Below are 16,264 nucleotides of genomic sequence, written 5' to 3' on the forward strand. Positions count from 1 at the left end.
ATCTGGACCATTCTGGGCCAAATTAAAGAAAGATGTCGAAGGGCCTAACACAACTCACTGTTCCAAATTTCAGCAAAATCGGATAATAAATGTGGCTTTTATGAGCCTAAGATCCGTAATCGGTGGATCGGTCTATAAGGCAGCTATATCCAAATCTGGATCAATCTGGGCCAAATTGAAGAAGGATGTTTAAGGATCTAACACAACTCACTTTCCCAAATTTCAGCAAAATCGGATTATAAATGTGGCTTTTATGGTCCTAAGACCCTAACTCGGCGGATCGGTCTATATGGGGGCTATATCAAGATATAGTCCGATATAGCCCATCTTCGAACTTAACTTGCTTATGGACAAAAAAAGAATCTGTGCAATGTTTCAGCTCAATATCTCTATTTTTAAGGACTGTAGCGTGATTTCAAAAGAAAGGCGGACAAAAGAACGGACATGGCTAGACCGTCTAGAGGTCTAGCCATGTCTCCCGACTAGAGGGAGACATTAGAATACCATAAAAACAAATCAAATAAAAATTCGGCAAAACCTTGCCAGAATTTGAACCTGGACGTTCTAAGCAAAAGCCATTATCGTTGTAATAGCGTTCGACGCCATTGGCACAACTTCAAAAACATGCACGGAGACCACGTCTATTAGAATTTTTAGCGATTGCTAAAATCAAAATCTATCACAAATTCTGAAAAGTTTCGCCCAAGAAACCATGGGTCTAAAACTAAAATTGAGTACAGCACGTGATAGCTCCTCTAAAATAGTACCATTTCTTTAATAAATTTTTTGGACTTGGGTGCGTATGTTTACTTTTCGATAATTATGCCTCCTATACCATAGATCATACGCCACATTGTACCCTCATTGACCCAATAGAATCAATCCTTTTCGGACGGGGATTGCCGGTAAAACACACCCCAGAGTGACTGATCCTTCTGCTTCTGGTCCGCGCTGGGATTAAAAAGAACCCCGTACCATAGTTCTGTAATGTTTGACGACCATTATAGGTCGGTATAATAGATGTGAAACATTGTTGGGCTTTTAAATTAGGATAAATACATTGAGTCTACCAATTCCCCCGCTTAACAGCCTTGAGGACGTGTTTGGATGTGTTTACGCTCTTGGTTAGGAGCTGAGCACAACATAATACTCCTCCCGATATATAACCCATTTTTAAATGCAACACCACTTCGAGCTTTTAGATTCAAACCATAGCCACTAGTTGCTCCCAACTGAGGCCTCGCCATAGGCAGGCTGGAGGATCCCAACTTCATATAAGAAACTCTGGCCCGGTCTCCTGGTAAAAGCTACTATCAATTGAATCCCAAACAGTTTCGAATCAGTGACCTTCCAAAATGTCAATGTTAAGGAACTTAAAGTTATTGCAAAATATACACAAATATACAAGCAGACAAATTTTCCACCCCATACTAGATTTCTCAATGAACCATATCATGACGTATATGTATACCTATCACGTCTGTTCTTGAAGTAAGTAACCCATACCTTGAATGTAGGGAGGGTAAATCGAGGAATCTTGTAAATAACACCGGATGGCAGGTTATAACCAAAGACGGTCTATATGTCGGTTAAGATTTTCACCAATGTCGCCAGTATTTAATAGTGAGGGAGAATAACAGTAAAAAAATGTTTTTAATGTTCTCGCCAGGGTTGAAACTCGGTTGTTTTATGTTACAGTATCACGTTTTAACCTATGAGCCAGTGTTGCCATATTCTTAAATTCATGATTTCATATGTATTATACATCAAAAATGTATGACATATATGTCGGGGTTCCCGACAGACCATCTCTGGTAATAACCTGACATAAATCGTCTGCTGTCTCGCTATATTTTCTTGGGTTTAAGAGACTTTAATGCCCATTATGAGACATGGCATTCTTTCTGGGTAACGACCAGAGGGTTTGGCAGAGCAGATTGATGGATCCCATTTTGCATATTGAATGAGGATACCTCCATTGGAATTGAGGATGACTGCAGCAGTTCACCAAACTTATCAATTGCGTTACTAGGTCTGTTTTAAATGACGTATTCCGTCAACCCGTCATTTGGGAACAGACCCATGCGCAGTTCTCTCCATTCACCCAACAGCAGGCGCCTGAACTGCTACAGAGCAAGGATTGATGCCAACGTGCATCTTGTGATGTGTATTCCGATTGTGACCTGGGACCACACACGTCACCTGATTAGCTGCCTAGCCAGATTCACTCGACTCAGACCCATATCCCTCTGGACGCACCCCATCTTAGTTTCAGAGTTCCTGGATTCGGATATTCAACAGAACCAACAACCAACAGAAAAAAGATAGCACATTGCTACAATACCAACAAGCAGCCTACTTCACAATCTCTGGACACCGGATATGCAACAATCAGAAGAACCCCGATTGGGTTGCCTTAAGAGAATTTTCCGTTTGCGTTTTCAGACGTTTTCACATGACGTTTTCTTTTAAATGTCATGTTGTTGCGAAGAAATTCGAAGGTCATGCAGTTGCCATAGGGCGGTCCTCGTACATCTTTGTTTATGGAAGATTTCGATGCGTTCACACCTTTTGAGAATATCGCCAACACTCCAGCTAGGCCTGAAATGTTGGATAGCGAATTATATGTATGGTCGCCAATCGTATGAGGAATTTAGAGATAAGAAGTTGAAGCTGAGCGAGAGAAACAGGTAGTTCCCCACGGTGAGTGCCGAGTCCGAACGGCAAGCCACAAGGCGACATCACTCAGTAGAGAACACGGGTGAAATCTTTACATATGTCGTCAGTCCAGTGAGGAGATAAATTTTACATGTTTGCACCAGGATTCGAACACGGGCATCCAGCGTCATAGGCGACCAAGATAATATCTGCGCCACGGTGGCATTACACTAGTGAAAGAAGCCGATGCTTTTCATCGGCAGCTGAGCCGATTGAAAAATTTTTTTTGATGATTTATCGTTCTATTTTGTTGATCGACAAATGTTCAAAGAAAAAAGAAGAGGCAAGTGCCTCACACACTATTACACATTTGGATTGTTTTAGAACGCACAGTTAGTGTGTTGAATCCCTAAGAATTAGGGAGTCACATAGACACCTGGATGGGTGCGGTGTATTTCAGGCTGAGGGTTTTGCGATCCTCTTGAGTCAAGAGCCGCCGCAGCCCACTCAGACTGTCGCGATTCAAGTGAAGTCGAAGGTTGTCGGAAGACGCACGGAGCATCAAGTACTTTCGGGGGCTGTTGTCACATTGTACTGTGTTCCGGGCCAGCAAGGGGTGGCGGGAAACGAAGCGGGTGCCGGGCTGACCAGGTATGGATCGCAGATGGACTCTGAGAGTGCGACGTCGATGGTGAACCCCACAAACTTGGCTATTTGGGATGGAGGATGTTTACTACGGTGAATGGTACGGTGGTAAGGTTATCCCGAGCGAGGACGTTGATTCTGCTTGAGCTGGGGAGGCGTTACTTTGAATTCTTCGTGGTAGTCCTGACCGGCCACTGCGATGTCAGGTCGCTGACGTGGCGATGGACTCGGGGCGAGAGGATGAAGAGCAGCTGGAGACGGTTGTGCTCTAGAGTCCTTAGAGACCTTAATTTTCACATTAATTGGCTGAAATTTGAAACAAAGACTTCTGTTATCCCTTCCAGCGTCCGAGCCAAAAATGATCCGAACGGTCTATATACTGATACAGCCCCCATACAAAACGAGCCCCGGATTCGATTTGTGAAGCCTCTAGAGATCTCAATTTTCATTTGATTATATACCATGACTTCTGTTATGCCTTCCAGCGTCCGGGCCAAATGTGATCCGAATTAATCTATATACTGATATAGCATCCATATAAATCGATCCCAGGATTTGACTCCTTGGGCCCCTAAAAGCCTCAGTTTTCATCCGTTTTGGCTGAAGCTTAGCAGAAGAACTTCTAATCTGACTTCCAACATAACTATCGAATATAATCCGAATCGACCAATAAACCGGTATACGCCCTTACAAATCGATTCCCGAATTTGATTTCTCGAGCTCCTAGAAGTCTCATTTTTCATCCAATTTGGCTAAAATTTGACACAAAGACTTCCAATACCCATGCCAAGAATGACGTGAATCGGTCTATATACTGATATAGCCCCCATGTAAACCGCTTTCCGGATTTGACTTCTGGAACCCCTAGCGACATCGATTTTCACATGATTTGGCTGAAATTTGACACAAAGACTTCTGCTATGACTTTCGGCATCCGGGCCAAATATGATATGATAAATACAGATTCGCCGATATGAAAACCTCAGACCATAGCAAACAAATTCCGATTTGATTGTTGTAAAATAATTCAAATACGAACTGAGTTAATAGGGGCAAAATTTTTGTGAAATCCAAGATTGGATTCGGCCGAACTTATTACGTTTTTGTACCCACCAGCGAAGGATGGGAGTATATTCATTTTGTCGTTCCGTTTTTAACACATCGCAATAACCATTTCCAACCTTATAAAGTATGTATGTTCTTGATCGTCGTAAAAATCCCAGACGATGTCCGTGGCTAAAATCACGACACTGGCATTAAAAATTAAGATAATTAGCTCAGTTGGCACAGTGTTTTGTGTAGGCTCATCGACATTCGTACTGAGTATGGTCAAGACCGGGATATTTGAATATATATGCTGCAATATAGACTGATCTCCCGATTTGGAGTCTTGGGGCAATAAAAGGAACAAATCTTCTCCCATTTCGCTGAATTTTTAAACACGGATCTATGTTGCGCTTTCCAGCATTCCTACACTACATGGTTCAGATCGGTCTATATTTGGATATAGCTGCCAAATAAACTGGTCTCCCGATTTAAGGTCTTGGGCCCGTTAAAGGAGCGTTTATTACCCGATTTGGCTGAAATTTTGCACAGTAGGCTGCGTTAGTCCCTTCAACATCCGTTTTCAATATGGCCTCCATTGGCCTATATTTTGAAAAAGCTGCCATTTAGACCGATCTTCCGATCTATAGTCCATAAAAGAAGAATTTATTATCCGATTTCACTGGAGAGAAGGCGTAGGATTATGGGTTAACACCACTACATTCTTTCACCCCCGAATAATTCTGGACTTCTTCTTCTGCAAGGGCTTTGGATGGCTGACGGGACGGCCCTCTAGTCAGTGAGACTTCTGTCGGTCCTATGCTGGCTTTTTGTTTATCTTTGTTTTTTTCTACCAGCTTTAGCATTTCTCTTCCTCTCTCTTAATTTATCTCTTTCTAGGAGGACCACAATGGACCAGAGGTCTTCGAGTGAAGCGATTGGCAACTGCGGTTCCCAGGCGCGTTGTTTCCAGTTTAGAAACAAGGCCATCTATCGACAGACGAAGATTACAGAAGATGATCTCGACAGAAGAAGGTTCTGAAGCATGGGTACTTGTGAAAGCAAATCAGGCAGTGCTTGGAGTATTTGAGAGAAAGATTCTTCGCAAAATATATGGACCAGTTTGCGTTAATGGAGAATATAGGCGACATATGAACCACGAGCTGTATGACGGCGATAGCATAGTTACACGCATCAAAATAAAACGGCGGCGTTGGCTAGGTCATGTTGTCAGAATGGATGAAGAAGCTCCAGCAAAAAAATCTTTTGAAGGCAAACACGGTGGTACACGCAATCCGGGAAGACCAAAAGCCCGATGGAAAGATCAAGTGGTGGGAGACACCTCGAAACTTGGTGTCGGAGATTTTAGAATCAGCGCAGTAGATCGAGGCGCTTGAAACTCTATTCTACGTTCGGCTAGTAAAACAAATGTTCTGTCATAGTCAATTAAAGTAAGTAAGTAAAGTAAGTTTCCAGGCGCGTTAAGAAAAGGGAGCTTCTAGACATATTAAGAATGAAAACTCAACATCCTGTTCAAGGTTATCACCCACATATTTCCGATCTGCTTGAATGTGTAAGGCAGTTCATAGGCTTGAAAGCTCGGCTATTATAGTTATTTATTCATGCTTGGAATGGTCTGAGTGGGTATCTTGCTGTCTGAGAAGATAACTTTGTTAGCCGTGGGTAAAACTTTGTCACTGCCACGTTTGTTGTTATTATATGTAAATAGAATATGCCCATTCTGAGCAAGATTCCTTTTGTAGTTGTTGTAGCAGTGTGTTGCAAGATGCCTGGCCCTTAAGTTGTAAAGAGCTTATATTACAGCCCACTATTTCTCAGATGGCTACAGTGAGCCATTTACTCTGAAAAAGGAAGAATCATAAGGAAAATGAAAAAATTTTGCCAATATCTTGGTTTTTCCAAATCTTAGGGCTCCAAATTGAATAGATTCGGTAAGAGCGTAGTCCTATTATGTTCCCTGTAAACAGTTTTATCCCACTATTTCCCAGTTCGACACAGTGGGCCATTTACTCTGAAAAATGAAGCATTATATGAAAAACTGACCAAATTTTGCCAAAAATGACAAATATCTTGATTTCTTTAATACTTAGAGCTCCGAATTTAATAGATTCGGAAAGAGCGTAGTCCCTTTTATATATCCTGTGAACGGTTTTAGCCCACTATTTCCCTGTTGGTCACAGTGGGCCATTTACGCTGAAAAATTAAGCATTATATGAAAACTGACCAAATTTAGCCAAAAATGGCTAATATCTTGTTTCTTTTTTTTAATACTAAGGGCTCTTATTTCCCTGTTGGTCACAGTGCGTCATTTACTCTGAAAAATGAAGAATTATACGAAAAACTAACAAAATTTTGCCAAAAATTACCAATATCTTTAATACTTAGAAATCTAAATTGAATAGATTCGGAAAGATCATAGTCCATATTATATTTCCTGTAAACGGTTTCAGCCCACTATTTCCAAGTTGGCCACTGTGGGCCATTTACTCTAAAAAATGGGGCATCGTTTGGAAAAAATGACCAAATTTTGCCAAAATGGCCAATATCTTGGTTTCTTTATACTTAGGGCTCCAAATTGAACACTATCTTTGCAGATAGTGTTCTGTTAGGACATGCGACAACCGTGCTTAGTACGATCGAAATCGGTCTATAAACTGATATAGCTCCCATATAAACCGATCTCCCGATTTGACTTCTTGAGCCCTTGAGTTCTGTTACGACTTTCAACAACTGTGCCAAATACGGTCCAAATCGGTATATAACCTGATATGGCTCCCATGTAAACCCGTCTTTCGATCATCCTTGTTCGGTTCCCAGAAGCTTTATTTTTTGCAGGTTTGACAGAAGTTCGGTATGTAGAATAAAATTATGTCCTTCCACTAAACTTATTTTCTATAAATTTTTAGCAGAATCCATGGTGGTGGGTTCCCAAGATTCGGCCCGGCCGAAATTAGCACCCTTTAACTTGTTTTTGTTAAATGTCATGTTGCTTTCTTAGTTAATTTTAAACAAAGTGTTTGCCCTCTTCCATTTTTCATTTCTCCCTACAAAGTTCACTCACCAGGAAAATCCCAATAACATTGAAAAATTTCACCCAATATGGGATTGTATGGTTTCTTAGCCACAGCACTTTTACGTCCAGCATGATAAGCGCTTAAATACCAACGGCAGACCTGTACAATGCGATCCTTTGGATTATCTAAATCGGCAATTCTGCAATAAATATGAGAAGAGGGGGAAAAGCAAGCAGTCATTTCATGTAATGTTGTCTACATATTTGATGGCTTGAGTTGGTGGCGGCTTACTCACTTAAGAAATAAATCCGGATGGGCAAAATAGTCGGCATACATTTCGAGAAGGGATCTTCTTTCCAATATGAATGTTGGCAGCACCACCTTTGTTAAATCCATACCTATTTTAACTTGTGATAGCAAATGTGAAATCATTGAACCATGCGCCTCCATGCTAATACTTGAGTCCTCTTCCTCCTCGTACAGGGCATCATAGTCTATTGAATCACGAAGTGATGAATTTTTGCTACCCATAACTACACTACCATCACCGCTATAGCTCCCTCGACTGCCAGTGCCAGCATTGGCTGCAGCGTTAGTAATGCCACTTCCACCACCACCAACTCCTCCTCCTCCGCTACCAGCACCAACGCCACTGCCAAAATCACTAAACGTACTGGATGCTGTTTGATATTCATCTTGTTCAGGCACTGAAGGTGATGATGATGTTGGAACATTGGCTGTTGATGCGGCTGTTGTCGTCGAGAAATTTATTTCCGGCGGTTTTTCTTCAACCGGTGGTGATGTATCCACCGAAAATCCCCGGGTTGCACTGAAATAAAAAAAAAATAAAAGCAGACATGTGCCATTAGTAGATAGGAAAAATGCCAGAAAATTAAGATCTTTTATTTGTATGTCAAAGAGTGTGGGAAACGTGTCAAATAACACAAATATCTCGTAGACAATAACTTAGGAAAAGAGTTATCAAAAGCCTAAGTAATAAAGAAGCATATTGCAAACAAGGCTGGGTTTACATTGCACCCTTAATCACAAGGGGGAAGCCTTGTCAACAAAAAATTCAAATTTCAGAGGGTCAAGTTATGGGAAAAACTCCTGACCTCTAAAAAAACTCCTGACCTCTATCTGAAGCGATAAAGATAATATGGATGTCGAATGTGTAGGGATGGGTGTATACCCAAGGTTTTTACCCGGTAAATTGGGCAAATACCCAGGTATTTTACCAATATATATCCAAATGCCGGGTATTTTTATTTTGCAGATATCTTGGGAATAAAAACATTTCCAAACAAATTTTGATGATTTCGTATTCTTTGTATATAAACCTGACCTTCGGATCCCAAAAAATCGGAATTTTGTTATATATATGCGCTATATAGACAGATCCCCAGACTTGAGGCAATAAATTGATAATTTATCATCCGATTTCGATGAAATTTGTCACAGTGAGTTCTGGTAGACCCCTACCTAAATATTTCCAAGAAGTGTGGTCCAGATCGGCCCATATTTGGATATAGCTGTCATATAGACCGATCTCCCCATATAATATATTGAGCTTTTAAAAATGGGCGTTTTTCATCTGATTTCGATGAAATTTGGCACATTGAGTTCTGGGAGACTTCTACCCATTCCTGTTAAATGAGGTTCAGATCGGACCATACTAGAATATAGCTGCCATATGGACCGATCTTCCGATTTTTCACCCGATTTCAATGAAATTTGTCACAGTGAGTTTTGGTAGACCCCTTCCCATTCTTCTTAAATATTGTCCAGATCGGATCATATTTGGATATAGCTGTCATATATACCGTTCTCCCGATATAGGGTATTGAATCTCTAAAAGGAGCATTTTTCATCCGATTTCGATGAAATTTGAAACAGTGAGCTTTGGCATATTTGGCATATTTGGCATATTTGGATATAGCTGCCATATAGACCGATTTCCCGATATAGGGTATTGAGCCTATAAAAGAAGCATTTTTCATCCGAATTTGATGAAATTTGAAACAGTGAGTTTTGATAGAGCTCTATCCCTTTCTGTTGGATATGGTCCAGATCGTAGCATATTTGGATATCTGCCATACAGACCGATCTCCCGATATTTTTAATTTTTCATCCGATTTTGATGAAATTTGAAACAGTGAGTTAGCCTCTCTAGTCCTTTCCAAACAGCAAAACACCCAAGCATTTTGCGCTTTCAATAACTGGAACATTCTCTCCTCCCAAGGAGACAGGTTGCACTTTAGGTATCTTGTATCTCCTGCTGAAAGGAACAACTCCCGCCTTACACGGATTTACGTCTAGACAACTTTCCTGAAATATATCTCTAAGAGTGCTGGGAAACTTTCTCCTAACCGCAATAGCCAAGGCATCAGCATACGCGACCACTTTTACTCCTTTATCTTCCAGAGACAATAATATATTATTAATGGCTATATTCCAAAGCAGAGGAGACAGTACACCTCCATGAGGTGTTCCTCCTTCAGTAATGCTACCATTTTGTATTTCTTAACAGCGAGAGAACATTTTATGTAGCCGACTAGGTCGTGAAAGGCTGTTTCAGAGGACTTGGCCTTATTATATGCATGCTGTTGTCGAGATAGGCGATCTCCAGGGATCTTTGCCCAAAGATATGTTTCTATAAACCTATCTAATCTTCAGCAGACCAATAAGACGAAAACTATCGCATTCGCGTGGTAAGGTTTTCCTGCTTTTGGAATTAAATTTACCTTTGTGTCCCTGCATCCTATAGGTATATACATGCTGATAAAATCATAGTATATCTCCCTAAGCCTGTAACTTAACCGGTGACACATTATCTTTAAGGACTCGAAACTTTTTATCGCCCAAAGGATTTTCGACTAAGACACAATTTCCCTTACAACCTCCGACGAATGCATATCAGTGACAACCTTTTCAGGCTCCACGTTGGATAGTTTCTCGAAAAATGTGTGTCAATGATTAGTTCAGGTGTTTCCTAACTATACATTGTCTATACATTTTCTGAATATATCCCACCGTGATAGGTTTAAAGACCACCGTAGAGCAGAGTTTGGCATGTCCGTCTTTGACGCTGAACGCTGGGTTCGAATCCTGGCGATAAATCAGAAAAAAACAGTTTTCAGCGGTGGTTATACACTACTTACACTGAAAGGAAAATGTTTCGTCGCATCAATGAACGCGTTTCATTAGTGTGTTTTCATTAATCAATGAAAATTTTCATAAATATAAAGAACTTTTTCGTTAATGTAATGAAAAGTTTCATTACCGTAAATTTTGTCATTTCATGATTTCATTAAATGAATGAAAATACTATGTATTTTAAAGCAGAATAAAATAAATAAAAAAATTGTTGAAAAACGTTAAAACAAATTATAAGAAGAAAGAAAATAAATTATTTTTTATTGATTGAATGAAACTTGTTTCCTTAATGCAATAAAGCTCTACGTTGGTTTCAAAACAATGACAAATTTCATTGCATTAATGAAAGATTTCATTCCGGTGACGAAGGATTTCCTTTCAGTGTATGCTGGCGATATTTCTGAGGTACTATGCCATGTTAAAACTTCTCCCCAAAGAGGTGTCGCAATGCGGCTCGCCGTTCGGGCTCGGCTATAAAAAGGAGGCCCCTTATCATTAAGCTTAAATAGGACAGCACTCATTGATATGTGAGAAGTTTGCCCCTGTTCCTTAATGTAGTGCTCATGGACAAATTTGCATTTGTAATAGGTTTCGAGTAAAGAATCTTTCTTAGACTAGAGGCCTCAGATGTATTCTCTACGGAACTGCAGAGTTCCACTCAGGATTTGTCCTAAACCTTTTTAAGCTCACCCTTATATTTACTTGGCTCAGCCTTATAGACGTCCCAATCGTGTAGTGCCTTTGTGGCTTTCGCCCTGTTGAGGAGTTTTCTTAAGCCAACCAGTTCGGGAACCACCATGGCGGTAGCTGTTTGCCCCTTTGTTGGCAGAGCCATCGTGATCCGCTTGACCATTATGTCTATGTCTTTCCGCAGTTTTCACTTCCTTTTCTGATCTAGAAGGGGTAGTCGTACAGAATGGGCCGAAATTTCTGCCAATCCGCCTTCCTCTGCATAGTCGAGGAACCACTTTTGCGGTATTTTCTCGAAAGCTAAAACTATATATAATGCTTATCAGAAAAGCTGTGGCCATCACGCACATTCCACTCACATATCCTTCCGCTTATATCCTCCGATACAAAGGTAACATCTAGTACCTCGTCAGATTGTAACTTCTAATATATTCAATAAGCATTTCATATCCGAACTTCCCCATATCTGGTGATGTGGATTAGCACCACTTCCTATAATGAGGCTCTTTTTCCCAGCAGAAGCGGCTTCAGCCAGCAACTTCAGGATAAAGGCGGCATCTCTTAATCGTGTGCCATACCAGAATTTTCGCCACTGTTGCGTTAGCCTCGTTTTCTGAGTTTGCCAGGAGTTCATCCCCACATGATTCGTTCGATCTTGTTATGATGAGAAAACAGTGGAACCACTCTTCCTCAGGACACTGGACACTTACGGTGTGGACGATTCCTCCTTAGATGCTCCACTAGCTGTTTCTGGACGCCATCGTGGCGCTGAGGTTAAAACGTCGGCCTATGACGCTCAATCGCATCCTGGCGAGAATATCAGAAAATATCGGTGGCATTTAAAAACTTCTTCTCGAAAAGGTGTCGTACTGCGGCACGCCGTTCGGACTCGACTATAAAGAGGAGGTCCCTTATCATTGAGTTTAAACTTGAATAGGACAGCACTTATTGATATGTGAGAAGGTTGTCCCTGTTCCTTAACGGAATGTTCATGGGCAAATTTGCAATTTAGCTGTTTCTATTGAACTATCTTTATAGATCCGTCTTTTCTCGCTGGCGCACACCATGAGCCCAATCGAATCGGAAGACCCACACACACAGGGTTTGTCGGGTCCCATTTCGACGCCTTCCCCTCCTGTTTTGATCGTGGCAGTGAAATTTTCAGTCCCTGTAATCCACCAGAATGTGATCGATAGTTCCTTAGATAAGTGTTCAGCACTTATCTGATTTCCCAACTCCACCGTTTCAACTTGTTGAATCCGTCGGATACAACTCCTTGAGACTTTTTGAGGTCTGCGAGACAGCCATAGATGACTGTGAATACTTCATGTCTCTGGTCGCCATTAGTCTCATCCAATCTATTAATCTTTCAATCGGTGGTTGAAACATTGGGATTACAGCCCCTTAGTCTCCCAAGTATGGATTTAGGATCTGAAAGAATCCATTATTGTTATATGTATTTGGTAAAGATGGAGACCACCGTAGCGCAGAGGTTAGCATGCCCGCATACTAAGCTAAACGCCCGTGTTCGAATTCTGGCAGATACATCAGAAAAATTTTCAGCGGTGGTTATCCCCTCGTAATGCTAGCGACCTTTGTGAGATACTTTGCCAATGAAAAACTTCTCCCCAAAGAGGTGTCGCTCTGCAGCACCTCGTTCAGACTCGGCTATAAAAAGGAGGTCCGTTATCATTGAGCTTAAAAGTGAATCGGACAGCACTCATTGATTTGTGAGAAGTTTGCCCCAGTTCCTTAATGGAATGTTCATGGGCAAATTTGTCTTGTATTTGGTAAAGATATCACTGTCAGTTCGAAAATTACAGATGTATTCCCACCAATTATATTTCTTGCCGAACCAAAGCGGCAAAGACCAGGTTATTACTGAGAGAAAGAAGGAAGGAAGTCAGTATGACTTCGGTATAATTTTGTGCCAAATTAGACCTAGGGCGCACCCATGCAGAATTGGTCAGGCAAGAGACAGTGTGTGCAGGGCATGTGGGAAAATTAAAGAGACGTTGGAACATTTCCTATGTCAGCGACTTACAGCATTTAGCATTTAGGGGTATAGAATGAAGGCAATTGAATCCATAGCCGAATACACTACCAACTCGGTAACTAGGGAGGGGTTTATGTTTAAAGAAAATTTTGTCCAAATTTTATTTCAAGTCTGGCTGATGATGTGTGTTTCAGAGAAATCAAAATATCGGTAGCACAACTAATTCTAGAAGCAACAGCAAATATTGGATTGCCCAAAAAGTAATTGCGGATTTTGCATATAGTCGGCGTTGACAAATTTTTTCACAGCTTGTGACTCTGTAATTGCATTCTTTCTTCTGTCAGTTATCAGCTGTTACTTTTAGCTTGCTTTAGAAAAAAAGTGTAAAAAAAAGTATATTTGATTAAAGTTCATTCTAAGTTTTATTAAAAATGCATTTACTTTCTTTTAAAAAATCCGCAATTACTTTTTGGGCAACCCAATATTTCCTCATCTTTTTGCTTTGTGTTTGGAGTATGACAACAGTTTTCTTTTTGGAAAATCATGGAATGATAACTTGCCAGTTTCTTGTATGAGTCTTTGTGGAAGATAATATTTTTAAAGCTACTCTCATTCACAATGACATCTTTCGACGGCGTCAAAAATGTATTATTAATTCCTTATGACCTTAATATTATGGCTCCACATTGTCTATCTTGTGCGCTACTCATATCCATTGTTTTAAAATATGGCTTCTTTAATATGTGTTACATATATATATATGTACCAGAGTTACATATACATAAGTCGACATGTACTACGGGTATGTACGTATGTTTATGCCCTGAACTATTTTATTTCCTGTTTCTTGTTTATTCAAAAAAAAAAAAAAAATGAAGCTCTGCTCTGTACTTAACACACATTCATTTATTTATTCCTTGCAAACAGCAAACAACAATCAAAAAACGGACGTAAGAGGGCGGTTGATATGTTGCTGTTGTTGGCTTCCCATTTCGCATTTATTATTGAAGGCACGCATCATCATAGCAGCGATAAGCAGCAAGCGTAATGTTGCGTAGTGGGTGTCGCCCGCCACCAAAGCCAACACAGAATGAATGCGTATGAACAACGAAACGAAAGGACAACAATTAAGAATTCTGATAATAGTGTGTAGTACTCCTCGTATGTAGCTCGTTTAGAAGTCATGCAAATTGTTGTCGCTAAAATATTCTAAGCACGTTGAAAATTGTGAAATATATATGAAGGCAGTGCAATTAAATTTGTCGTCTTACATATGTCGTGTAATTTGTTAGCCATCGTTTATGATTGCAGTTAAACTTTGAAGACAACGTTACTTGTAATGTGTAGAACCAACATTGAATAAGAAAATTTCATAATTTTTTAAACTCGATTTAGAGTTAGGAAAGCTGAGTTATTGGGTTGCCTAAAAAGTAATTGCGGATTTTTTAAAGAAAGTAAATACATTTTTAATAAAACTTAGAATAAACTTTAATCAAATATATAATTGCCTATTTGTTCGATAACCTTTTGCCATCTTCCTGGCAAATTTAGTATTCCACGCTCATAGAACTTCTGGCCTTTATCTGCAAAAAACTGAACACAGTGCGATTTTATAGCCTCATCATTGCCGAAAGTTTTACCATTTAAGGAGTTCTGCAAAGATCGAAATAAATGGTCGTCTGATGGTGCAAGGTCAGGGCTATATGGTGGATGCATCAAAAGTTCCCAGCCAAGCTCACTCAGTTTTTGGCGAGTGACCAAAGATGTGTACGGTCTAGCGTTGTCCTGGTGGAATATGACCCCTTTACGATTGAACAATTCTGGTTGCTTCTCCTTGATGGCTGTATTCAATTTGTCCAATTGTTGACAGTAAACATCCGAATTAATCGTTTGGTTCCTTGGAAGCAGCTCAAAATACACCACACCCTTCCAATCTCATCAAACAGACAGCATAACCTTCTTTTGGTGGATATCAGCCTTTGAAGTGGTTTGAGCTGGTTCACCATGCTTGGACCATGATCGTTTTCGACTAACGTTGTTGTAAACAATCCATTTTTCATCTCCAGTTATGATTCGTTTTAAAAACGGATCGAATTCATTGCGTTTAAGGTGCATATCACAAGCGTTGATTCGGTTTGTTAAATGAATTTCTTTCAATACATGTGGTTCCCATATTAAAATTGACGCCAAACAAACAAATGTAAACAAAATTTCGCGCACTTTTTTTCTAAAGCAAGCTAAAAGTAACAGCTGATAACTGACAGAAGAAAGAATGCAATTACAGAGTCACAAGCCGTTGTGACTGAATATTACTACTATATTACCGACAATTACTTTTTGGGCAACCCAATAGTAAATATATAGGATTAACATTGCAGAAATTGCAATGTCGATTTCCACTAGAGGTTCTGGTTTGTCGCTACTGATAAGTGAGTGAGTCTGAACTGATAAGTGAGTCTGCTTTCAGACTGCAAATATATTCAAATCCAAAAAACATGGGACCATCATAACTCATAGGTTAGCATGTCCCCTTCTGGGTTCAAATTCCGACTAGAACAGCAGAAAAAATGTTCGGCGGTAGTTTCCCCTACTAGTGCTTACGACACTTGTGAGACAATTACCCTAGGTAATGATTTTCGTTTGTACCGTTGAGTGGAGTGGACAGTTTCTTAATTTGCTCCGCAAGAATATTCTGTAACTCGTAATAGGTAGTTATTTTCGGGAAAAGTTTTAAGTCACTCTAGTATCTCCTGCAGAAACTAGTTCTTTTCAGCAGGCGATTCAAGTGACCTACCGTGGAACCTGCCTCCTTGGGATGAGAGAATGCTCCATTTACAGAAAGCGCAGAATATCTGTGTGTTTTGCTGGACAGAAAACTGAACTCCAAAATCAACATTTTGGATAGGGCAAGAAAGGCAACTCTTGCCCTATACACCTGCAAGAGCCATTGGCAAAAGTTGGGGTTTTAGATTGCGCGTCATGCATCAGGTATATACAGCAGTTGTCGGACCCATAATGTTATATAGTGTTGTGGTCTGGT

The 16,264-nt window shown here is 40.3% G+C and overlaps 1 protein-coding gene across 1 annotated transcript in view; it reads right to left on the bottom strand.

Annotated features, from left to right (window-relative positions):
• Window positions 1-16,264, bottom strand: part of LOC106080790 (oxysterol-binding protein-related protein 9) — a 115,445-nt gene that overhangs the window by 19,556 nt on the left and 79,625 nt on the right. Inside the window, exons 7-8 of the mRNA XM_013242352.2 lie at window positions 7,678-8,211; window positions 7,430-7,581 (exon numbers count right to left, since the gene is read on the bottom strand). Coding sequence (XP_013097806.2) covers window positions 7,430-7,581; window positions 7,678-8,211 — 686 coding nt within the window. The remainder of the gene's footprint in view (window positions 1-7,429; window positions 7,582-7,677; window positions 8,212-16,264) is intronic.

The sequence above is a fragment of the Stomoxys calcitrans genome, chromosome 5 (genome assembly GCF_963082655.1).
Source record: "Stomoxys calcitrans chromosome 5, idStoCalc2.1, whole genome shotgun sequence".
NCBI classification, from domain to species: domain Eukaryota; kingdom Metazoa; phylum Arthropoda; class Insecta; order Diptera; family Muscidae; genus Stomoxys; species Stomoxys calcitrans.